The 25,210-nt window shown below is 37.4% G+C and overlaps 3 protein-coding genes across 8 annotated transcripts; all 3 read right to left on the bottom strand.

Moving 5' to 3' along the window:
- Window positions 1-1,678: 1,678 nt before the first annotated feature.
- LOC116215164 (CBL-interacting serine/threonine-protein kinase 8) lies at window positions 1,679-5,975 on the bottom strand. 5 transcript variants are annotated; one of them, XM_031550769.1, is made up of 15 exons: window positions 5,765-5,975; window positions 5,321-5,600; window positions 4,622-4,684; window positions 4,462-4,533; window positions 4,259-4,366; window positions 4,098-4,172; window positions 3,947-4,000; window positions 3,732-3,857; window positions 3,547-3,636; window positions 3,250-3,372; window positions 2,919-3,038; window positions 2,589-2,705; window positions 2,402-2,458; window positions 2,241-2,315; window positions 1,679-2,140 (listed from the first exon to the last, which is right to left on the bottom strand). In XM_031550769.1, the coding sequence occupies exons 2-15, from the start codon at window positions 5,477-5,479 to the stop codon at window positions 2,039-2,041; spliced, it is 1,341 nt and encodes a 446-aa protein (XP_031406629.1). In that variant the 5' UTR covers window positions 5,480-5,600; window positions 5,765-5,975; the 3' UTR covers window positions 1,679-2,038. The 5 variants fall into 5 exon arrangements, with proteins under 5 accessions (XP_031406629.1, XP_031406628.1, XP_031406630.1 ...); XM_031550768.1 differs by having other exon boundaries at window positions 5,773-5,975; XM_031550770.1 differs by having other exon boundaries at window positions 5,813-5,972.
- A 1,268-nt stretch (window positions 5,976-7,243) lies between these two features.
- LOC116212761 (phosphoglycerate mutase-like protein 1) lies at window positions 7,244-10,944 on the bottom strand. Of its 2 annotated transcripts, none has more exons than XM_031547441.1 (10): window positions 10,741-10,944; window positions 10,032-10,093; window positions 9,750-9,857; window positions 9,334-9,413; window positions 8,947-9,109; window positions 8,705-8,779; window positions 8,511-8,599; window positions 8,068-8,187; window positions 7,770-7,814; window positions 7,244-7,673 (listed from the first exon to the last, which is right to left on the bottom strand). In XM_031547441.1, the coding sequence occupies exons 1-10, from the start codon at window positions 10,886-10,888 to the stop codon at window positions 7,580-7,582; spliced, it is 984 nt and encodes a 327-aa protein (XP_031403301.1). In that variant the 5' UTR covers window positions 10,889-10,944; the 3' UTR covers window positions 7,244-7,579. The 2 variants fall into 2 exon arrangements, with proteins under 2 accessions (XP_031403301.1, XP_031403302.1); XM_031547442.1 differs by lacking the exon at window positions 10,741-10,944 and adding an exon at window positions 10,403-10,698.
- A 1,212-nt stretch (window positions 10,945-12,156) lies between these two features.
- LOC116215175 (transcription factor bHLH93-like) lies at window positions 12,157-14,195 on the bottom strand. Its single transcript, XM_031550784.1, has 4 exons — window positions 13,541-14,195; window positions 13,236-13,403; window positions 12,949-13,122; window positions 12,157-12,625 (listed from the first exon to the last, which is right to left on the bottom strand). Exons 1-4 carry the CDS (start codon window positions 14,156-14,158, stop codon window positions 12,536-12,538), a joined length of 1,050 nt encoding a protein of 349 aa, XP_031406644.1. The 5' UTR covers window positions 14,159-14,195; the 3' UTR covers window positions 12,157-12,535.
- Window positions 14,196-25,210: the final 11,015 nt, after the last annotated feature.

Below are 25,210 nucleotides of genomic sequence, written 5' to 3'. Positions count from 1 at the left end.
CCGACTTCTTTCATGAATCTCATGAATAAGCTTGTCAAACTCCTCAGCTTCACGACTGCGCTGCCCCTTCATTGGGAAAGGAATGAGGACAACAGGCTGTCTTGGCCTAACAACCCTGTAACAATTTCAAAAGGAGGCTTTCCTGTACTTCAATTGACACTACTGTTGTAAGTAAATTTGGCTATAGGCAAAATCAGATCCCATGATTTCACATTTTCACCAACAAGACAGCGCAAAAGGTTGCCCAAGCTGCGATTGATAACCTCCGTCTGCCCATCCGTTTGTGGATGGTAGGCACTAGAAACCTTCAGCTACGTCCCCATAAGCTTCCATAATGTCTTCCAAAAGTAACTCACAAATTTTACATCCCTATCAGAAACTATGCTCTTTGGAAAGCCATGCAGTCTCACCACTTCACGAAAGAAGAGTTGAGCAATTTTTGATGCATCAGATGTCTTCCAGCATGGAATGAAGTGAGCCATCTTGGAAAACCTATCCACCACAACAAGAATTGAATCATGCACGGTGGGAGTTTTCGGAATTCCTAAGACAAAGTCCATAGATATATCCTACCATGGCACTGGAAGAGTGAGTATTAAACCCAGTATTCTGCTTGTGACCTCAGAAACTTGACAAACACGGCATTGTCGGATGATCTTTTCCACATCATGCCGAAGTCGAGGCCAATAGAACCTTTCTTCTTCCAACAATGTGGTTTTATCCCGCCCAAAATGCCCAGCCAATCCTCCGAAATGCAACTCCCAAACAACAAAATCGCGAATTTGAAGTACCTGGCAGACACAATCGGTTCCCAATAGAAAAGATAGCCCCCTTTTAAAGTAAAATGGGGATGACCAGTTGCTATATTCGCCTCAAGATCAGAATAAATACTCCCAAAATAGGGATCACTTGCATACTCATTCTTCAGCTCTTCAAAACCAGTCACTTTGACTGAAATAACAGCCAACAAACTTGCCTTTCTACTGTGAGCATCTGCTGCCTTATTTTCAGCCCCAGAACAGTGTTTAATCACGTAACTGAATTGCTGTAGATATGCACTCCCCTTAGCATGTTTGGAGCTGAGATGCCGCAGGGAATTAAGATACTTTAAGGTTTGATGGTCGGAGTAGAAGATGAACTCCTTGTCGGATAAATAATGCTTCTAGAACTTGACAGCTTGGAATATGGCATAGAGCTCCAGATCGTAGGTCGAGTACTTCTTCTTTGCTTCATTGAGCTTCTCGCTATAATAGGCTACTGGATGTCCTTCTTGACGCATCACATGCGAGTCCACCATCTTCTTCTTTATTTCTCTAAAAGCCTGTTCAGTTGCTTTTGTCCACACAAATTGTCCCTTCTTGAGGCACTCGGTGATTGGAGCCACGATGGATAACCCATGGAAACTTTAAACTTCAGCTAAGCTCGCTGGTGTTGGCCAACCGATAATAGCTTTAGTCTTTTCTGGATCAGCCTCGACTCCTTGGAAAGAAATGACAAATCCCAAAATATTAATAGAGTCAGTTAAGAAGGCACACTTCTTCAAGTCGTAGAACTTCTGAGCTCGCAAGGTCTCAAAAGCCTGCTTCAAGTGGGCTAGATGTTTCTCTCTGTTACATCTGTATATGAGTACGTCGTCCACATAAACTGCTACAAACTTCCCAATGTAAGGCCGAAGAAAGTGCGTCATCAATCTTATGAAGGTACTTGGAGCATTAGTTAGCCCAAAGGGCATCGCCAACCGTTCGTACAAGCCATCTTTCGTCCAGCGACTGCGATGGTGTCTGTTTGTCCAAAGCAAATTCTCAATTTATCACTCTCTCTTACAAAATTTTACAGAAAGTGTGATCATGTCTCCTTAATCTTGTGATACCCAACAAAGCTAAAGGTTAGTCATATCAAATTATCAATATGGTGATCTATCACACACGGCATCCTCTAAGACTAAGTGACCTCAGCTCAACAACTCAGCTTACTATATTACAACTAGTATCAAATAATGATACACATTAACTATGCCGAAGAGGTCATCAGGTCTGCATCAACGCTTCTTGCTCTTAGACTTGGTGATCCTCGTCTTGGTTGACTCGCTAGGAGGTTTCCAGATGATGTCCTCGAGATTGCTACAAAAATTCTTGTAGAACTGCAAAAACGTAGTTTTTTTTTTCCTTGTTTTCATTCTTCCAGAAATGAGAACTGAAGAACTAAGATAGATGACATGAGAATAGCATGGGCAACGGTACCTTGAGGTACTCGGTGGCATCCCCAGCTGCCTTTTGGATGTTGACCATGAAAAATGTGGGCGCGACCTCGAAAACCTTGAAGCAGAGAGATGGAAAGAGAGGCTTAGCTTGATGGGTATGTCGGAAAGGAAATCGAAGGATCAAAAGCTACAGATCTTTACTTCGAGAATAACAGAGAAATGAGAAGTCTTGATTGCAGAAAGTCCTTCCACCCTCATCTAAACAGCACCAAGTTAAGTTCAGAAGAAAGATTCAGACGATACTGATTTGGTGGGGTAAGCCCATAAATTTATAGAATTACTCTGGAGACGGAATCTTAGCATGGAAGACTATTCAAGTAATCTCAACCTTATAATTTCGAATATGCGTCTTAAAACCCATGGATTGTGCCACAACTTCCATACTAGATAAGACCACCTTCACAGGCTTCTGAGTGATGAACCGAGTTTGATATTTGATAGAATCCTGTCACGAAAAAGAAATGCAAACAATAAAAATAGGGGAGAATATATCGTACACAATGAACAATCATAAATCTATTTATCCTAGAAGGAAGGTTTTTTTTTGTTGGGGGGTGGGGTGTAGGAGTTAACCTGAAGAAGGCATCTTCTTGCCTTTTCAAATTTTCCAATATATTTACGGAGATTTATGGTGGCTATTGAATTAATCAAGCCATACCTGGCCCCTGTCGAAGAGTGTTGAGAGATTTAAACCCTGAGATAAAATTATCAAGTCGAAGGCATTCAAAATCAATGGACCTAAGTCTTCATTGCCAGTTTCCTCAGTCGACTTCTGTCTCTGAAAGAACATCCATATTCATTAGCAAACCAACTAAACATATTGCCAAAAACTTCAGTAGGCACATGGAAGAAGATATTTCTGCTTGATCCATAAGCTAATAAATATAATGGTTAAGAGAGTGTAATTGAAGTTTTGGGAGTAAATCAAATCTTACTCCACTAAACCATACTGAACATCATAAAATCAGACATCAGGAGTTAAAACTGACCTCATCATCATCGAATGCAGCATTCACATCATCTAAGTTCACATCTTCATATTCAAGGAGTCTCACTGGAACATAACCTTTCTTGAACCACTCATCATTTCTGATCTGCTCAATAGTAATCCGCTGCAGAGATAGAATGAATGTCTTCAGAAAGATTGCATAAAAAGCTTCCAGGTGAAATAAAAAACAGCATACCATGTTAAGGGGTATTTAATATTTATGGCCTTACAACAGATCCATATCTGCTGATCCATAACCAGACATATACAGGAAATTCTCGTTACAATTAATGCTTACAGTTTCTGGATTCGTATCTAAGATTCTGTGAATCAATGATTTTGCTCCAACAGGAAACCATGACGGGCATGAAAATTCTGCACGCTCAATCTGCATAAAAAGGATGAAGTCTTGATTAAAGCTGACGTTCCAATTATAAGTGTAAAATGAATATAGAATCTTTAAGACAAGACAGATGGACGTGCCTTACTGTACAATGTCGTGAGATCAAGTTCATCAAACGGGAGATATCCGGCCATCAAAACATAAAGGATGACTCCGCAAGACCAAACATCAGCCACAGCTCCATTATAGCCCTTATGACTGAGCACCTAAAAATCATATAAAGCACAACGTAAGAGGGTCTTATAATTAGCATACATTTGACTCAGACAATAAATTATGATTCTATTATAGTTACCTCAGGTGCTACGTAGTTGGGGGTCCCACATGTTGTCTTAAGGAGGCTTACTCCCTATGCGTAGTTTTTTCACAAATAGCAACTTGTTAGGCCAACTTCCTCATAAGCTCAGCCTTTGAAATTCTAAATTAACTGCAGAATGTAGTCTTACTGGTTCAGGCAATGCACTGAGGCCAAAGTCCGAAATTTTTAAGTTTCCTTGGGAATCGAGTAAGAGATTTTCTGGCTGCAAGATGAAGAAGAGTCATATTTTTCGGGACATTAAAAGAAGAAACAAAGAGAGCAACTTCAAAGAGATTGAGGAAAGGACACCTTTAAATCTCTGTGGTACACACCCTTACTGTGGCAATAGTCCACGCCATCAATAAGCTGTTGAAAATATTTCCGAGATTCGGCCTCACTGAGACGTCCATGATGAACCTGCCATGCAGTTATAGATCAAAACCGAGGGAAACAAATTGAGCAGTAGCCCACACTAAGCAATCGAGTCGCTGGACAAAATTAATAGCACTTACTATTTTGTCGAACAACTCTCCACCTGTAATATACTCCAAGATTATGTAAATCTTTGTTCGGCTTGCGAGAACCTGGTAGAAGGAAAGGGTTCGATGAATTGCATAAGAAACAAATGACAATTTGATTTGCTTCAGATATTCAAAATTGTAAAGGCCGTACTTCATGGAGACGAACAACATAGGGATGCCTCACGAGCTTCATAATTGATATTTCCCTCTTGATCTGCACGATAAGGAGAAAGGCACCCACACAAAAACTCAGAAAGAAAAATTTTAAGCAATTACAATCTTTAGGGATTCGTGTGCCATGATTCCTCTTTGTTTTTTGGTAAACAGTGCCACGACTTCCTGTTCTTAACAGTTGACATAGCCCACCTAGATTATGCCACAGTGAAGTGCAGGCAGTTGATGATATTGTCTGCGTTTCTCTCAAATTATCACCAAACAGTATTGCCAACTATCCATTTATGGTCATTTGAATCTTCCCCGAGGCTGCTGCTTAACTGAAAAAGCGAACTCTGAAGGAGCTTCAGTTCCAGGATCCCGTGAGAGTAACGGGCCTGATCCTACAGTCTAGACTGCATCCGTCGGCAACCATCTTACTGTATCTTCTAAAGGTTGGACATTTTAGAAGCCCGACCAGATCATATACATCTTACAACACGATCAGATACTACGAAACAAAGATTTTACCAGAATGAAACGACACCATCTCATCAGGGCCTGTCCAGAAACAATGTTCGTGCCAGCATTTTCCACAATTAATAACAATTAATTGCACTGCCGCAACCATTTAAGCTAAAGCCATGAACTCAAAGCTCCCACGGAGAGGGAGAGAGAGAGAGAGAGAGAGAGAGACCTGTTCGACCATCTTATGCTTGATGATGGTGCTCCGATCGAGCACCTTCATGGCAACGCTCTCGCCGGTCTCGGTGTTCTGCGCGAACTTCACCTTCGCGAAGGTCCCTTCCCCGATCGTCCTGCCGAGCTCATATTTCCCCACTTTCCTCACCACCATCTTTCCAATCACTCCTCTCCCAGCATCAAACCCAACTCAATTCTATCCCCACCCACCTCAAGATCGCCCACTTCAAAGCTTCCTCGCTTGAGCTACCACTGCTTTTTCCCGAAATGGCGTTCTGGGTGGTTCAAGCATTTGATATGCAAAGGTTACAGCCCGACGGCAGGCAGAAAAGGGGCAACTTTTTGAATTGAATACAATTTCTTGAGCCCCCCATAAAATCAAAAAGGGGCAGAAGAAGAAGAATATTAAGTACTAGATAGAAAGCAAAGCAAAGCTCACAACTTTACTTTCAGACTGTGAGATGGGTGCAAGAAAATCGGCTTTTACGTTTCTTTGGTTGCTTGACTGCGAAGAGCTGCAATTGGCGCTTAGCTCCGGCTTCGGGGAAGACACTTTAACTTGGAGGGATTAGGTCTAGAGAGAGAAACGCAGGCCAGAGAGAGAGAGAGAGAAATTTTAAACATTTTGTGTCTTTTTCATGGTACGAAAGCATTCATAGTTGAGTGAGGAAGCTGGTTGACTTGCCGTGGGCGCCTCGTTCATTTCATATCCAAGCTTAGCTACTAAACTGTCGTTGCAAACAAGCCTCCGGCAGTCCGAACCGTATCCCGACTTCGGAGATCACGTATTCGAGTTTTATGATGACAATATCTACAATTAGGATGCTTTAATTTTTCGTATTTGAATCAGTAAAAACTCATTGAGATTTCATCGGGTGGTGCACGCTCAAAAAGGAATGTTTTTGTCTGAACAGACATGTAGATTCAATTTTCCGCCCACAGACAAGGCAATGCTACTCGTCTTCTTTTCTGGTTCCTATCTTATCACGGGGGACAAATTCTATGATCACCAAACTCGTAGGCCGGCATCACTTCAACCTTTAGTTTGAATTAGAGGAGGAGTTTCCATACAAGTCTCCCCGCCCTCCCCGTTAAGAGTCAGTTGCTCACTTTACCAAGGAAATACTGACTCATTTACTATAACATTAACATCACTCAGAGTTCGGAATATGCGACATAAACTTATTTTTCTTCATATTTTTTTTTATTGGACGATGAGAGATTTCGAACTTCGCCCGACTAATCCCCACGATTCACACGAATACCCCGCAAAGCTCACGGGACAGGTCAGTGTGATCACAGATCATGTAGGTGACCCAATAGAGAGTATTCTCTTATATAACTTTTAAGATGACTTGAATTTAAAAGATTTTCTCAAGAAATCATCATACCAACCCATTGATTTATCTTCAACTTTATTTGATATTTGTTTGGACAATTCAATTATAGTCACCTCAAAATAGCTCAAACATTGTGCGACGGGATACCATCTGTAGTCAATATCGGTCGACATTTAATCGAGAAACCCAAGTATCACTGGGAAATCGATGTCATCCATCATTAGATTTCCACTTTAACAGATAGGATAGGATATGGGTGGGTGGGTGGGAGGGGCAAGGGCGGGTGTGTAATTTGATTAGCGGGCAAACTGTCATTTCATGTTCTTGAAATCGTAATTCAAAGGGCTAGTGAAAGCGTGAATAGATAGATATAATTTTTTTTAATAGGTTCCTGGGGTTGAAGATAAGATGGTTTAATGGGGGAGATATTATTGTCAAGAAGAACTTTGTTTAATATTTGATTAATTACTATTAAATACAACCAATTATCATTTGATTTGGAATTTTGGTATGTTCCTGATTGATAGGCAACTGTCGTGTCCGAAGATAAGAATAGATTCATGAATTTTCGTTGGAACTGCGGAAAAAAAAATTCTGTTATTCCTTCAATTTTACGATACCAACAACAGTTTCTGCATCAGACCTCGAGTGAGGTTACAGATACTTGTTTCTTGATGAATTGACGTCTATGAAAGAACTCGAAAAGACGCAGAACTAAACAATGATGAGTTAGATCATGTGATATCGATCCTATGATAGCATAACAATTGAAAATCAACTTCAATGAATTGCTGTAATCTTATGAATCGGGTATATAAAACCAAGACGAATTTGTCATCAGATATACGGAGACAATTATCTCCTTGAAGTACCGGAGATTCAGAAGTCAATTCTCCTCCAAGTACTTCAACTTGTTAATCCTTTTTCTCTGCAGCATCGCTTGGGAGACCAAGTCCGTCGGCGATTTTGCCAGGAAAGTTAGTAGTGGAGGAGTTTGATCCAATCATACTGCATAGCACAAAGCAAATCTATCATCTTAGCGTCCTGCAATGATTGTCAGATCATGCAAATTTATTCTGTGACCTTTTTGAATCAGATGTTCACCTTCTATCGACGATAACTACAGACCGAAGCTCGCAGTTGGCAAAGCTGCAAGAAACACGTGGAAGATCTTCCAGTCAGTAAATAAACCCAAAGCTGTAACATAAGTTCTAAAATGAACTTTATGCAATCTCATAAGAACGAAACTTTCAGTATTTTAAGTCGAATACTATGAACAGGAAGAGTTTCAGGAAGTAATGAGCGAATTTGTTAGCTGGAGGTTCATTCAGAAGACGAGGCAACCTGAGAGGTATAGTATTGGAGTTGAACTGATATCGTAACAGGTCAGCATGATACTCACTGTGTGCATATTTCGCTCTTTATCTGGGGATGGCAATCATTTCCAAAGTTGCTAAGCGCATGATACAAGAATCCGCTATGACTGACAATCGCAATCTCTCTCTCCTTCCTAGTCCACAACCTGAACCGAATAAAAGATGGCAAACTAGTCAGAATGTTAGTCTCAATTTGGTCGATAATGAAAACATAACAATCTAAAAGTCCAGTGAAGCTCTACATTATCCCTGAAAAGTTTGGGAAATTAACATAAATACACTGATACCAGACAACAGTTATCTATGGAATATTAAAAGACACTCAAAGGAGACAAACAAGCATATGAAAATTTTCATGAAAAGATATGTTTCAATGCATGGCACAAGAAACAGCTTTCATAAATTCAATTAATTCGAACAATTCTTCTACGCTGAAACACCAAAGAAAAAGCATACAGAAGGACGATACCAATTCAGAAACTTCATTCCTCTGATGGCAACTTCTTCATCCTTCTCCCTTACATCAGGTTTCCACAAGACATCCTCGTCATTCTCAATCTGCACAAAGCATGAAAAGAGTCGGTTAGGAGTTCGCAGATGGATTCAAGAGAATCCCGGATTCCAACTTCTAGCAGTATACATGAATCAGGACAGTTCACTTGCCAGTGAGAAATCAATTGCAGGAAAGAGAGATCGATACTCAGTAATGCTCCGTCTCTTGTCGCACGGGTGAACCCCCTGTTGGCCCACAAAGAAAAAAGATCATAAAAAGGAAAACTTATCTTCCCTCTTCCAAAGTCAAATTTAGAGATAAACATGATGATATTGGAAAAAAGCATTATTATATGATAATTTCAATCACAACAAATCTCTGCAGTTGCAGTTTATGAGGTATTATCGCGTACCAAATGTTCTCGGCAAAGTTCTACAGCGATAAAGGGTGGGCAGTTGAGACTCGAAATAGCGGGGTGATTACTTTGCCCTGCATTAGCAACCATCAAGGCAGGTGCATCTATTCCATCTGTGTAGCCTTCACCACCAAAGGCTCCAACTGCTGTTTGCATTGTTCTGCAGAGTGCATATGCTGATGGAATTAATGTAAAACAGAAGGCCTGACCAGAAAATCTAGGACGTCTATCTTCTACAGAAAACTTGACCCTTCAGATATAGTAACTTAGCAGACACTACTTTTACCGTTGTTATTTATTTATTTATTTGTTTTGTGTATAAATCCCAAATGCACAGAAGAACAAGTAATGCAAGGTTCAGGAAATCACACACAGACATAGTACCTCAACAAGGGAGAAGCAATAACAAGTTCGATCTTCTTTGATAGACCACATGCTTGAACATGCTTTCGCAGATTATGTACCTTTCACCACAATGAAAAAAGAAACATAGTCACGAGCTGATCAATTGCAGTAAGACAAAAGAAACCAGTAACTGCTAGAGAAAAGCACACACTTAGATAGGTTCTTTCGTGAACAGAACAAACTATGTTAAGGATACATTGGAGCTGTTACTAATAAGTTACAAATTTTAATCTCGTCATATTCCCAGTAAACAATTCCGAAAACAATATCAGCTGATATATCTCGAATTTTCTACTAGTATAAAAATAAGAACGCAGTGGAGTCCACAAAGGAATTCTGGAAAATACCCTCTCATCATATATATATATATATATATATATAAAACAAGGTTTTACCTGTTGCCAGCCGAGAGGGGTGAGCTGAGCATCAAGTAGGTCGTAAGAGAGGTATGCCTTGTAGTCCTTTTCTCCTTCTACATTGTGAAATCCCTGTGCATGTCTCACCTGAATCATGCATGAATGCACGTAAACCATCAGAACGATCAAAACGGTAAGACACCTACTGACATTCAAGAACTTAACTGATCCAGTGAATCCGTGAACCACCAAAGATGAATAAAAGAATAGAAAAAGGGCAGGCATGAAGAGATGCTACTGAATAGAGGAACCAGCACAAACCAGATGAAGAGTTTTAGTGCGGTGCAAGGGATAAAGCCCAGGGATTGTTTCGCTACCCATATCTGCCGACAAAAACAACCCACTGTTAAAAATTAACATAGTGTGAACTATCAGAAAACAATCAATTGCACGGCAACCACAAATGCCCAATCTACATGAATAAATGCAAATGAAACTCCAAATATCAAGCTGCAGCATAAGATAGGAAGATCATGGACAGGATTTTGACGCAACACGCATTAGGAATTTAAACAGGAAGCAGCAGCTCTACAGAGCCTGGAATCTAGATTTTATTTCGTCAAACGATGTATCTGATTAACCCCATATTGGAGACAACAGGGAACCAGATTGAGCAAAATCTGACAACATACGCTGGTGTCAGTTGGATTTGTCAGTGAAATGCGTCAAATTTGTGACATTATGACAGAAAGTGATACAGGCGACAGACAACAAGACAGCTTTCATGGATGCAGTGGAGGAAAGCACTGTCATATATCATGTAGTGTCGCAATACTTTCTTCCTCAATCTCTACTCCTCTCCTCTCCTCTCATTCCCCTTCCTTCCAGCTCGCGAATCACATCACCGTCAAACTCGCGCACTGAACATGCGATTAGCATCGACGGATGAAACCAAAGCACGAATACGGCACCTCACCCAACACATGCCAATGAACTCATCCACGAGCATCAGAGAGAGAGAGAGACGTACCGGAGAGGATTGACGGAGGGGAAGCGGAGGAGGAGCGGATCGGAGAGAGCCGAGGCCTTGGGGGGAAATGGGCGGAAATAGGACTGAGCAATACGGAGTTATTCGAATATGCGAATAATGATAATAACAAGTTGCCATTAATCACCATTCTCTCTCTCTCTCTCTCTCTCTCTCTCTCTCTTCTCTCTCCCCCACACGCGCTCGTATTCTCCTCGGGAAGAAACTGCCGTAACCAAATTCCTAACGACTCGCCGACGAGCAGCCACGTGGCGACATGGCATTGGTGCCTTTTCCCTACAGTGGCGAAACGTGGCAGGAAGGCGGCCGCTGCATTGGCTTCCTTGTCTGGGAAATGTGTTTGACCAACGAGGTTTGACCAGGGGCTTCCCGGGACGTCCCGTGCCCGCTGCCACCGCCGCCGCACGGCGGTCGGGACATCGTCTTGAGCTTTATTCGTGGCGGTCGGATGAAAAGCCGGTCTGTGGCCTCTTCTGTGTCTGGGCCGGACTTTGTTGGGCCTGGAAGCTCCCTGGGGCATTAAACAGTTTGGTACCCTGAAATGTCGGGGAATGAAACGGAATAGAATAGCATGAAATGTTGTGCAGTTGTAATTCTGTCGGAAATTCCGTTTCACCCCGACGCTCTAAACGTGCCATAAAAGGTCGGGTTCATCGTAACTTAGAATTATTCTCACTATCTAATATTACGTAGCAAACATGATGATAGTGCACTCTCCGCAATCTTCTACTAGGCTTTGTAACATCACAGCCTATGATAGATTGTCCGTCTTACAAATGGTCAAGTCAGTATTCTCAAAGCAATCTCAAATGGCTTTATATTGAATTTCGTTCTCATCGTAGCTGTACTTATGAATTCCATTCTCACAACCTATTTTTTTTACCAGACATTCTCACGATCCGTTGTTACATAACAATCATAATGATCGTGCACCCTCTACAATCTTCTACTCATACTAGATTTTGTTGCATCACTTTGTACGATAGAATTGTACGTCTTACTAATGATCAAGTTAGTATCCTTATAAGTTAGTATTCTTAACGCATGCTCAAACGGCTTTATATTGAATCTCATTCTCATCATAGCTATACCTATGAACTCCATTCGTAGCAAACGGAGTGATCGTGCACTCTCTAGTCTTCTACTCATACTAGACTTTGAAACATCGCATTCCATGATGGATTGCATGTCTTGTTAATGATCGAGTTAGTATTCTTACAGCGTGCTCAAACAGCTTATATTGAATTTGCTCAGCTAAAAACTCATGAGATGTAATTAATAATTTAATATGGATCTTACGTTTTTTCTTTTAAATTTTTTTTTCTGAAACGAAAATGCCTTATTCATGGGACATATAAGGAAGAGATGTCCATGCTATGATCATCATATAGTAAAAGTGAATCCTATAAATTTTATTCTACGAGACTCACGGGCTTCCCTCGTAATTGAGAAAGTGAATCATATAATCATCAAGTAGAGGGAGCTTCTAAAGTAGTTTCACGGTACAATGTCCATACCCTCCAAGATCTTTAGGTCCTCTCATAATGACAGTCCTAGAGAGCGTAGGGACTGTCCCATGCATGATGGTACTATAAAAATGCAATCAAAAAGTTTACACTGCTCGTGCTCGATCGAGCTCGGGAAAATTGTACTCGTAACAAATACGCACTTGAGTTCCTCGTATTGCAAAAAAAATCCTTGCAGTTCCTCCTCGTTCATAGTCCAACTTCAATTCTCTATACTCCTCTTTCTTGCTGGTATCAGAACTCAGAATTGTCTACAAACATCTTCCTCCATATCCTGCATTTTTGAACAACGCTTGCTTTATGTCCTCCGGATTAATCACTTCCATCTGATGCTCCGGTACCTATTGCCATTACAAAATTAGTCAGTCACAAGCTAAATCTCACGAGAGATAAGTGAGGTAATTAAACTTCAATATTCCCCTGGAATGCCACACATATCGCCCCATTTTAACCCCGAACTTTCAGTTTTCTCAAATTTCTCGCACAACTGTCTCGATGTAATTAACATTTTGAACGCCATTAAGAATGATTCCAACTTTTGGACAGCAACCGGACCCAAAAGAATGCGCGTGGTGGTGTGGGGAAGCCAGGGGTGCAGTTGAAGGGCAATTTTGAAACTAATACGAAAGTTTAAGAACAACGCGAACGAGATTATTTCATGTACCTGCTGGTGAGAGCAGGAAGCTTGCATTGCGAAGTCATTGAAGCAGCTGATAACACACTGCTCGATCTCGAGGCCTAATGAGTCCAATCTGTTGACGGTCGATAACAGCAACTCTGGTTTCATTGCGCAGCAGACTTCAATCTTCGTATCCACATTTCTCCTTTCAACATTAAACTGAAAAAGAAAAATCGTAAAATTGAAGCTAGTTAAGTTTTCTGTTGATAACTCACTGTAGTTCGCTTTGTTTCGACTAACAGGTTCGAGCATATATATATATATATATATACCTTGGGTGAGTTCCTCACGAGCATCTCGTTTGGCCTCATGTCCTTTAGAATGTCCATAATGTTTAACTGGTTCGGACCCCATTCGAGCTGATGCTGTAAATTGTTGATATTCTGCAACAGTTCTTTCAGGTAGTCGATCGTGTCACCGAGTATAGATGTCCTGTCCATCTGCAATGACGGGATTACATCAAATTCATCAGTCTCTTCATGGACTACATTTAGTAAATTAATTGAGGCCATATTGTGTCTGGTATGAAAGATTGGAGAAAGAAGCACCAAAAAATCATCATTCCAATTTATATTACCTTGCTGATTTTTGGAACAATTGACCGAAGCATCGAGAGGCGGTCATTGAGCCGCTTCCTACGCCGTCTCTCCGCCATCAGGTTCTTCGAGGGCTGTCCACCTGCCTTCTTAGGCCGACCCTTCCTCCTGACGCGCAGCTCAGCCCCGCTACTAGAACCCAGAACTCGCTCCAACGGCTCCTCGGCAGGCTCCAGCTTACAAGCTCCTGGCTCCTCGAGAGCCCGGAAGCCACTCATCATGACATCCAATTCCTCTTCTTCTGCCAAGGGGTGCCACGGGAATTGCTCCTCCACAAGGGGGAATGGCGGCGAGTCCACATTCAGGCTGCTCGAGGAGTCAGCGATCTTCCAAGGCGAAAACGGGGAAGAATCAGTGGCCTGGGGCACGAAGAGATGATCCCCGAATTGGCCATAGACCTCACTGAAGGCACTGAAATAATCTTCCTGGCCAAGAAAACCTGTGTTTGGGTAAATACTTCCATTTAAGTACTGATCGATGCTCCAAGCACCAGAGAAGAGATCGTTCATTTCCGGGGGAACATCATTTGCATCACAGAGTTCATGTCTTTGGAACATTAGGCTCTGATCTTCCATGTAGCCTGGTCCATAGAACTCCATCTCTCTCCCTCTCCCTCTCCCTCTCACTCTCGCCCTCTATTCCTTGGAACACTAATTCTGGGAATTCAGGAATTGGCGTGAAGAAGTTTGGCACCAAAATTTGAATATATATAGGGACATTAATCACCGTTCAGGATTCCTCATATTATAACATTAATAAGAATATACTAATGTGCAATTGCCATTAATTTATTGTTATATGTATTACGTTGTAATTGTTGGGCACCAACGTATGCGACTTGCGAGTGTCGGACTCTCTCTTGGTGATCATTTCATGTCGTTTTCACCAAAATCTACAATTGAAAATTCTTTTGTCACTATTCTTGAGAAATTTATCAGTCATTGGATCTTGAAGCAAAAAATTGTCATTATTCACCAAAAAAAAAAGAAAAAAAGAAGTAAAAGTAGTCATTTACATTTATAATATTATTCGATGAGACTATAAGATATTCTCAATTTATTAGTTAAAATTAATCATTTAGATATAGATTTACAATAACTGCTTTTCAAGTGGGTTTTCAAACTATTGCACTAAAAATATTCGTCCACTAATAGTGCAGTTTGACGATCCATCCTGTATATCATGGTTTTTGCATTAACTATTTTAATCTCCTAATGTCTGGTCTTAAGTAGCTCAAGGATTTTTGAGATAATGACACCTACTCGGTCTTTGTCTCATACCTCGAGAACATAGTCAAATGAACAAATTGATATAAGTGGGGACGGCAATAAAATACCACAAGTTGTCTATATATGTCTTCTTTCATTATCTATCTCATCGACCAATTGGCTTTTTTCTGCAGTTTTTAATGAGTTTTTGGTTTTGATCAGCAAAAATGTCTTCTTGATTTATCGTGTACTATAATTCTTCATGAAAATTGTGTAATATTTTCACTTTTAAGAGGTCCCATGCATCATTTAGTTTTAGTACCAAGGGAGAATCAGCCACTTCTCTCTCTTTTGCTTTATACTTTAATTTTCTCAAAAAGAATTTCATGGACAATTTTGAAATTCCACTATATTAGAGAGTGATATTATCATTTTTTATAATTCAGATAGTCAGATTTTACTGTTCAAAATTTAGGGAACGACACTTAAAAGTTAGTTGTAATTTAGAGCGTGACAGTAATAATTATTGAAGAGAAGATGGTAACGAATACTTATTTTACGGCTAAAAACTGGAAGAAAATAGGATGATACTTATTTAGTTAATGTAAACTTTTTCGATTTTAAAAAAATTTACGAACCGTTATTTTATATGAAGACAACCTTAAAATATGCATACGGTTGGCTGGTACATGCTTATTAACGCCGGATGGCCAATGCTTATACGACCAAAGGACTGGCGGGAACGACATGTGTTCTCGTGGAATCCATCATCCCTAGCAAATTAAGATTGTTATTTGCAATGTTGTTATAAATTAGATGGGACAATATATCTTGTATGATCAGTGCATTATGTTCAATTAATGGTTTGGGTTGGATTTTCATTTCGCTTATACTCTTGTTGCATTCTTGTTGCATTCTTTTTTCTTTTTAAATAAAAATACTATTACTTCTGTAATACTTTTATATAAAACTTAATTAAACAACCGCAATAACTCATGGCTAAGGCCATGCTGAACTTGAATGATGATTACTTTCAATCATAACAACTCTTGATTTTACTGGAAAAACTGCATTAAAAATGATACACTTTTCTAAAAAATCCATGCTTTTTAATTTTTTCAGTGTGAATCTGGTATTTGAAAACCTAATTGGACCCTGACTAATTTAGTTGAGTCGGATCGGCCCATTAAGGGATAAAGCTCTCATAGCGTGAATTTTCTACATTTACAAGGATTCAAACCTGAGATCTTACTTAAACGGAACAAGCGCTCAACCACTTAAACTAACCCATATTGGTCCATGCTTTTTTATTATTTCATGAATTCCCTACAGTAATTCTTTCTTTCTTAATTTAGTCGTGTTTATTTTTCTGTGCACCTTTCATTGAACTTGACGTTTCTCTCAAAGAAGAAATTTCATGTTAAGTTTTTCAGTAACTGATCTTGCGAAGTTCATCATCATTTGATGTTCATTAAATAATAAGAAATTCCATATTAAGTTTTATCTTCGAATAAATAGTCATTTGCATTAACTATTATTTCCGATGAGATTAGAAAGTGATCTCAATTTATTAATTGGAATTATGTGAAAATTATGAGAGAGGAGTGGAAACTGGTAGCTAAATAAAATATTTAAATAATTGATCTCTTCCACATAATATGATGGGCACTATTGGAAAAAGGAAAGTTACACTAAGTATTTTTTTCTTCTTTTTTTTTTTAATCTTTTATATAAGAGTATCGATATGGAAATAATATATGCAAGTTTTCTTTTTTATAATTAGGCATAATAATTTTTTCGGTTACATGCATTAAGTATTTAATTTACGTTAATGATAAAATGCAAGGTATTAATGTACGAATTAAATAATACAATAATTTAGGCATTAGTTTAGGTATTTTTCCTTAAATACCTGATTGATTTGCATTTATCATCAAGATGTTCCCATATATATATGGATATAATTCTGCTCCTAATAGTCCCAAAAGCAAGTTCATCAATTGGCAATAAAAAAAAATCTTTTATAATTGTCAATATCTTCAATCACAATCATCTTCTTTTTTCTAGCAGGCATATTACTATTGTGATTATAAATTCAGACAAAGCAAAAATTGAAAATTCCTCAGAAGCCTCGGAAGAAAAGAAAATATGTATCCATCAATGAGGAATAGAACTATTATTGCCGTTGTTATCGTCCTGCTTATAGTCGGGGCCGAATCGGGGTTCTTAACGCACAAGACCTGGGTCTACATAAGGAATGATTTACCGGGATTCGATCTCACAGTCCACTGCAAGTCCAAGAACGATGACCTCGGCGTCCAAGTGCTTGCCTCTCAGCAGTACTTCAGATTCCATTTTTATCCGAATCTTGGTGGCTCCACGCTATTCTTCTGCAGCTTCCAGTGGACCAATGCATTTCACTGGTTCGATGTGTACTCTGAAGGCAGGGATTACGAAAGGTGCTTCAACTGCATATGGAGCGTAAGGCCAGACGGTCCGTGCTTATACAACCGAAACACCGGTCAGTACGACTTGTGTTCTCCATGGAATCCGCCGCCTTCCTCAAATTAATTAAGGCTGTTATTTGCAGTGGTAGGCGTCCTTACTTTGAAATCACAAGAGGGTTCTAAGCTTGATTCGCATAGGCAAAAGTTTTGTATCCCTGTATTTAGCTTTTCAATTTCCTTTTCACTAGGTGAAGGGCCGCACATCGCCGGGTATGTGAAAAGATTGCCCGGCATTTATGGAATAAACTTATAGATAATATAAAATGTTTGCGACCAATGAAGGTTCGTCCATGAATGCCTTAATAGAATTCGTTTATATGGAAGTTAGTTGTATTCATTTTTTTTAAGGCTCGCGACTATATATTTAGTTAAGGCGTATTTCATTTTAATTCTATTTTCGTCAAAATTCTTTTGCTTCTCATATAGGTTGATGACGTATTACATGATAGTTAGCTGAATGTCCATTTTTGTGCTTTCAAAAAGTTCGATTCTCATAGTTCGTTGGGGTATGTGAATTGGAGCTTTTATTTTTGTGAAAATACCGAGAACTTGCATCGACAAATAATGAAAATTTTCTATATTCTTAAGACTATAAGAGATGACTTTTCATTTTGCATAACCGAAAAACTTTTAGAGTTTCATGAATGATGTGAAACAATAATATTACGCCATTTTTCGGATTGTGATTGGTGAGAACTCCAAGAGTCACTCAATTGTGAGTTACCCAAGTCCTATGTGGCATCATCCGAGACTTTGATAAAGCTTTTATAATTTATATAGATATAAATAGATAAGTCCATCCGCCTCATTCGCCTGTAAAAAAGCCATCAACCTCTCTTGCAACGAAAAAAAATATATATATATCTCATACGCTCAGTGCGATATCTTATGCTTTTTTTTTTCAAAAGAAAAAATTTATTGTATCATTTTTTTGATGCGTACTATAATATTCGAAAACTCAATAAACCCGATTAATTAAATTATAGTTAGATCAGTTTACTAAGAGGTAAAACTCTCTCAATTATGAATTCTATATATTCACATAACTCGAATCCGACTCTTATTTATGTAGACAAACGTCGAATTACTTGAATCAATCCATGTAGTACATTGAAGTACTTTTATTCATACTATTATATAAAACGAGAAACTCACTCTTGAGTCTTTGGTCTTACTTTTATTTCCTAAATTGTCTATTACGCATTAACTCTAATTAATTATGATCATTAGATTTTGGACTAAATAGTGATTTCTTTACAATATAACTTCCAACCCTACTCCCCTCCATTCTCTTTCTCCCTCCGTTTTTCTTTGCTCTCACTTTTCTTCTTTCCCTTTCCTAATTATCAACGTACACCCAAATTCTTTTTATTTATTTATTTATTTATTATCATAAATACATATCATAATGTACAAACTTAACTAATTTTTAACTATGAAAGAGGGTCATAGATTTTACTGAGAATTAAAGATATGAAATAAGGATATATGGTAAATTATAACAACGAGATTATTTAAGATACTTTCTAAAAATAAAGTTAATGCGCAGCGTGGGCATACTTCTATTATATATAAAAGCTAAATAACACGAATTGATTCAAGTGGTTTGATAGTTGCTCCCTTTAAATAAAATATCTGGTTTGAATATGGTGAGTGGAGAAAATCCAAACTATTTGCCCCTTAGAGAGCCGAAATTCACACCGAAATTTTATATATCTATATATATATATATAACCTAAAACTGCACTAACTCGGGATTATAGCTCCAAATTGAATCCGAAGGGAATCATAGGCTGAGTAGAACTAGTCATTATATAACCTTTTTCTTCTTTTTTTTTAAAATTCAAATGTGGGGTCCAATAAGAGACTATGATTTGAGTAGTGAGTTTCTTTTTTTGTTGAGTATGTCTCGGAATGATGTAGCGATTATGTCGCGGTGAGGAACCCACTTTAGAGAGTCAAATTAGAGCTTATGAATGGAGATAGTCTAACCTCTATGCCTTTAATCATTGATTTTAATGTGAACAAATTTATAAAAGAAGGACTGAAGCGAAATGTAAAAAAATAATTACACAAAAATAATGACATCATTAATAATTTATGTGCCTCTTTATTTCATGTCTTCTATTTCTTGTTAAAATGAATTTTGACATTATGATATCATCTCTTTGCACCACCACGCTTCACGTTCTTCCTCCTATTTATAGACGGGAAAGGATCTATAAATGTACTAAGTGGGCGAAATATAAGAGGAAGTAAAGAAAGAGTAAAATCGTAAAGTTAATGGGATGAAAGAAGAAAACATAAAACTAATGATCGATCTAACAAAACATATTAGAAAATTTGCATCATTTATTTTTTGATTTAATTATTTTACTGAGATCGATGAATAGACAAGTTACTTTTTGTAAAACCAAAATGCACATTTTGACTTACTTCTGATTTTCAATTTTATCCTTAGCATAATAAATTTTATAAAATAATAACCACCCGCTAGTTTCTTTCTCCCTTCCTCCTTTCTCTCTTCCAAAACCAACCCTATGAAACTCTCCATTATAGTAAATTTTATTAGTAGTTATTTTATGAGGAAAAATCAAAGATTTGATTGACTACAAAAGAAATGGAAATAAATAAACGCATAAATTTCATTGACTTTTTTTTTCAGAAACCTAACGTAATATTGAGTTTCTTTATGAATTTGTTTTCAAATTATACATGAGATACGTGTAGATCATCATCTAGTATCTGTAACAGATGTAGCTTCAACATGACGATGTTATGCTATAATATGGTCTATGTAGTAACAAATATCATGTCATAGGACGATCAGCTGCATTCTGCATATGCAAGTTGCTAGATTTATTTACCATCTCATAGATGAGCCATTGGTTAAATAATATCCATCATATATATATATATATATATCTTTTCTCTACTATTATAAAGTACGAAAACGCCTTTCATTTGACTTTACTTTTCAAAAATGCCCTTAATAAAATAAATCTAATTAATAACAATCATTATATTGATGTCATAGTTGTAATTTTACTTAAATAATTACTCAAAATCCTATTTTTTTCTCTCCCACTCTCTCCCTTCCCACCTTTTCTAATAAATTTATCCGCTTTTCTTTTTAAATTTTCTTTTCAAGCTATTCAAATTTACTCAATTCAAAATTACTATTAAGCAAATATTTCCAAATTTGCCAAGCTGATTCCGAACTCTAATGAGAATAAAAAATTATTTTCTTAACCATATATTCCCCTTTCTTATTAATTTGTAGTTCGAGGTTTAATCTTTCCTGTGAGTAGTACGAGCTTTTGTCTACCGCATGTATTATGGCACAGGTCTGAGTTGAAAAAGCACTCACATATATGAAGCTCGATTACATGTGGAGGCCCCCAAGAAAAGACTAAATTAATACAGATGCTATGTATGAGAAGCGGCTAGTTTGGCATTTCGAATTGATCTGACTTTCCATATATCATTCCCGCACATATTTGAGATAATATTTTGATAATTAAATACAAAAAGTTTTAGCTATAATCTCCATTAATTCCCACTTGTTTGAAAGAGGACAAAGCTAGCTACAATATAGGAGCTAAATGTAGGCTCATACCAAAAAAAAAAAAAAAGGTAGTGGATGAAAATTTTATAGTGTCTGCTTTGTTTGTGCTCACTCGTTGATGAGTCTCGAAAGATCCATGCATATGTTCAAAGATCTAGTGGTTGATGATGATGAGTGGACCAAACATTAAAAATGCAGTCATGCGGGGGCAATCAAGATTTTGTTAAGGATAATGTGATGTTGCACACTTTCTTTTCTTTTCTTTTTTGGTGAAATAATAGGAGGTTGTACAAATCGATGGGTTAAGGTACCTAAAACATAGGATCATTTGCTTATATTAGTTCCACATGGGAATATATTTGCAATGTGACCTAGCCATCTTAATGCAACATGATATTTTTTTTTTCCATACATTTCGCTAGTGCATTTGGCTAACATTTTATTTTCACATACGGATGCCGGAATCTTGTTCTTTCAAACACCAATCAACCGTAGTTTTGTATATCTCATCTGTACGTATATTTCTATTCAAACGTTGAGAAATACCCACAAATCTTGGATCATGCATGCAAAATGAAGAATATGTTTTATTAGTTCCCGAGAAAATTTTGTGCAATTATCACATTAACTCCCTGTTTTCTTTTAGGCCCAAAATTCGTGATAACTCTTGATTTTACTGTCCAGACGGGGATCATCATATAATAGAGACAAAAGTGATCACAACTAGCCTATGATTTCACAATAATTGGTGGCATTTCTCAATTAAATTAAGTTCCTCCATGAGTCTTTTTGAATTCTAGAAATTATCTGTCGTCCCACGAACGCAGGAAAATAATTGTATATTTTAAGATTCGGATCCTAAAAATTATAGAGGGGTGAGTTAGATTCATGACTTAAAAAGCCATGATTGTTAGATTTAATTGGTGAAATTTTGCTTATTGTGGCACTAAATTATGCATATTGCCCACCTGCCGGGGAAATAATGGAGGGAGTAAGCAAATCTTCCGTACAGAAGCATGTGCTCCTGCATAGACCATCTTAATTGTAGTTAGAAAAATTAATAACCTAACGCCCAAATTAAACAATTTCTTGAACACATTATTGTCTCCAAGTATATTGTACGTGTGCAACTAGGTTTCTATTTTTTTTCTAACTTCAATGTAGATGATGTACTTACCCGATATTTATTTTTTTATCGTTCAAACTCTAATTTTAGGTGTGGAGATGCACTATAGCTAGTCTGAATTTACCAAAACAACTCGATATTTATGCCAATGTTTGGGTGTACCTAGTTCGTTTCTCCGATGATTTCATTTTAAATAGCTCAAACCAAGAAGGAAAAAAAAACAAAGTGAATAGGATAACCAACGTAGGTTGATTCAAATGGTTCGGCACTTGTTCCCTTAAGTAAGGTCTTAGGTTCGAGTCTAGTGGACGAAGAAAGTTCACGTCGGAGAGCTTTACCCATTAATGAGTTGACCCGGCTCGACTTGATTAGTCGGACCCATTGAGTTTTCGGATATAAGGGTTCACGCCAAAAAGAAAACGAATAGGATAAACATATCTAATTTAGTGAATAAATCCTTTTTAGCTGGAATTTTCAGCATACTTTGTCTGCATCCCAATCTGATGGACTTATATTTCTAAAGAAGAAAGAAATTATTGCCTGAACTATGACCTGCATTTTATAAATTTGAAGCAAAAAAACAAAAGATATGAATTATTGTATGGTTGATAATAATTAATTTTCTAGGAGTCTCTACATATACACATATATTTCTTTTGCTGGGTTCTACATATATATTTACATATGTATGTATGTATGCATAAACATATTTAATCAGTATATATGCGATCGATGTTAATAGTATATCCTCTTTTTTTTTTCTTTTTGTGAAAATAGCATAATTGTTTTTTATGCTGCTATATATAATGTTCATGATTTTATGCTACATAGCCATAGCTAGGTATCATGATTTACAATTTCTTTTATTTTTCCCCTTCTATTTATTTACAACATGCATTTTTTTTTAGCTCACATATCTTCATCACCATGTTTCTCCATGATCTCGTCTTGTTTCACACGCAACAAGTGATCCGTCGAGTTCTTTGCTTGATCAGGAAAATTTTCTGTATTCACTCTCGATAAATTAATAACAAAGGGAAAAAAAAACAAGTATTTTTGTTAATTAATCCTATAGAAATTCCTTTTCAATAGCTGTTTGCGGTGGTTCATCATAAGATTTGGTCATCATAAATTAACAGAGTGTTCCATAACTAATATTTTTCCGCTGTGCGTATGTGATTAATTAGTCGGTGAATTGGTCGGGAAATCTTTTCAAAGCATCTCCTCCGTGAGCTTTCTCCATAAATATTTGAGCATATGCTGGATGATCATGCTACAACAAATCTAGCATTTTGTCTTAGCAAAGATTTTTTTTTTTTGACAAATGTCTTAGCGAAGACTAAGGATGATGCAACAATCAAATGCTTTAAGCTCTTCCCGACCTATATTATTTCAACTCTCTTTGACTATTCCAAAAATGAAGAGAAAAAGCACTTAAGTTGTGGTTCATATGCAAACTTGAACTACCAAAAATAATTTCTAATAGGAGACACATCAAACGAACTTCACAAAACCTCATCTTAGAGTCGACATTTATATAGGAATTGATTCAATTATCTGAAGTGTGTGGTATGCACATATACCGTCGAAACTGTTGAGGTTCGATAATATTGGATTGATAGAAAAAGAAAACGTGTTTCTTCGTACACAAGCTATCGTCCATACATGTTTGTACCATCATTTGTGGCTAAGTCTACGATAGGTGAAGCTGTCTAAAAATCCTCCCAGTTGCTTCTAACAGTTTGCTAGCTCCTAGAATTTCAAACTCAAGTTGTCTTTAGTTTAGAAGATCAGCTTATGCCTTTAATCTTTCTGATTAATACTAATCTCTCCCTTTAAAAAAATAGCGAATTGCCACCTTAATAACGCGTCTCTCTTTTCTTCCACTAAACTTTTGTCCGCCGACATATATGCAATGTAATATAGACATACATATGTGTATATGTGCAACTATTCCATTGGTAGTCAAACTATTTGAATGACCTCTAGCATAAAATATGAAATAAAATCAATGATTAGGGTTTGATTATGGGATGCATGGTCTCTGTTTAAGTGAAGCAACTAGACATAATCAGCCCCACTTGTTTCATTCTATACCAACTTACCAAGGCAAGACTAGCGGTCGAGAGCTTCCGGCGGGTTCTTGTTAATTAATTCAAGTGCAGTACCGTGTAGGGCGCTAAAATATACAGCTACGAATGATTGTTCTGCTGGTGAGGAAGATTATGTGTTGATTTGCTGTCCAAGGAATAATCAAAGCAAGATATAGAGAATAGATATCCTAATTAGTTGGAGATATGTAGTTGATTGAGAAAGAGGGCTTTCATTTGATTGGACGATTTAGTTGATAATTATTGGGCTAATCATGCTTTTAAGAGGGTTTTGGTTTTATTAAGCAATGTTTAAGAATGATCAAGGATACACACGGGACAAAAAAAGAGTATGTCCCCTGCATCCCAAAAAAAAAACAAAGAAAAGAAAAGAATGTCCATTTCGTGTTTCTAACTTGAGATGTCAGGACAAGAGAGAGAGGGACTGGTTAATACTCATCTTTTAATGGGTAGTACTCACCTTCACCTAATAACAAAGAGAATTAAGTTCGATTCTTATAATGAAAATACTTATACTATTAAGAAAGAGTATAACGCAGTGGTGCACCTCTCGCCTGGTGACCAAAAGATTTCAGGTTCGGTACTTAGTGGAGCCACCTTTGCCCTTTTATTAGATTTAAGATTTCTATTTCAATATATTAAGCGCATGGACTTCCCTTATAATCGAAGAAAAAAAAAACTTATACTCCTTAATTACTTTTTTTTTGTATTCACTTAACAAGTCTTCCTTAAAAAAAAAAACTTGAGATATCTAGAAAACTTTGGTTTGTTCATTTAGCATTATTAATAAAATAGTAATTCTCGCGGAAATAATTGTGTTCTCATACATGATAGATCCAGCTACGCGGAGATTTCCAACAGCAGTTTAATTGTCCAAGCATGTGCAATAAAGGTAGTATCGGAAAGTGAAAGTTACATAAATTACTTTACAAATTATTTTTCTTCCCACATATAAGTAGAATAGATGTAGAAATCAGTATTCGTACAAGAGAGCTATACGGTGCATATATAATAAGAGAGAGATTTATGGCTATGAAAAAAATAAACTATCTTAATAAAGATAATCATGCCAAATATCACTATAAGAATTCGTGGAATTTCAGACGGATATAAAGGCATCAGAAATTCGTC

The sequence above is a fragment of the Punica granatum genome, chromosome 7 (assembly GCF_007655135.1).
Source record: "Punica granatum isolate Tunisia-2019 chromosome 7, ASM765513v2, whole genome shotgun sequence".
Lineage (NCBI taxonomy): Eukaryota > Viridiplantae > Streptophyta > Magnoliopsida > Myrtales > Lythraceae > Punica > Punica granatum.
The sequence above is the reverse complement of the archived record's forward strand: the minus strand, read 5'-3'. Positions and strand labels throughout refer to the sequence as shown.

Bases quoted from the DNA above. Each gene is read 5' to 3' on its own strand.
- LOC116215175 (XM_031550784.1), bottom strand. From the start codon at position 14,158: ATGGAGTTCTATGGACCAGGCTACATGGAAGATCAGAGCCTAATGTTC. The intron at 13,404-13,540 runs GTAATATAAATT...CCGTCATTGCAG, and splicing joins TTGTTCCAAAAATCAGCAAG to ATGGACAGGACATCTATACT. The intron at 13,123-13,235 runs GTATATATATAT...TTTCTTTTTCAG, and splicing joins TCGTGAGGAACTCACCCAAG to TTTAATGTTGAAAGGAGAAA.
- LOC116212761 (XM_031547441.1), bottom strand. From the start codon at position 10,888: ATGGTGATTAATGGCAACTTGTTATTATCATTATTCGCATATTCGAAT. The intron at 8,600-8,704 runs GCAAGTGAACTG...TGCTTTGTGCAG, and splicing joins CTGCAATTGATTTCTCACTG to ATTGAGAATGACGAGGATGT. The intron at 8,188-8,510 runs GTATCGTCCTTC...TATTCGGTTCAG, and splicing joins GGAATGAAGTTTCTGAATTG to GTTGTGGACTAGGAAGGAGA.
- LOC116215164 (XM_031550767.1), bottom strand. From the start codon at position 5,479: ATGGTGGTGAGGAAAGTGGGGAAATATGAGCTCGGCAGGACGATCGGG. The intron at 4,367-4,461 runs GTAAGTGCTATT...ACTGCATGGCAG, and splicing joins GAGAGTTGTTCGACAAAATA to GTTCATCATGGACGTCTCAG. The intron at 3,637-3,731 runs GCACGTCCATCT...CTTTTTATGCAG, and splicing joins TCACGACATTGTACAGTAAG to ATTGAGCGTGCAGAATTTTC.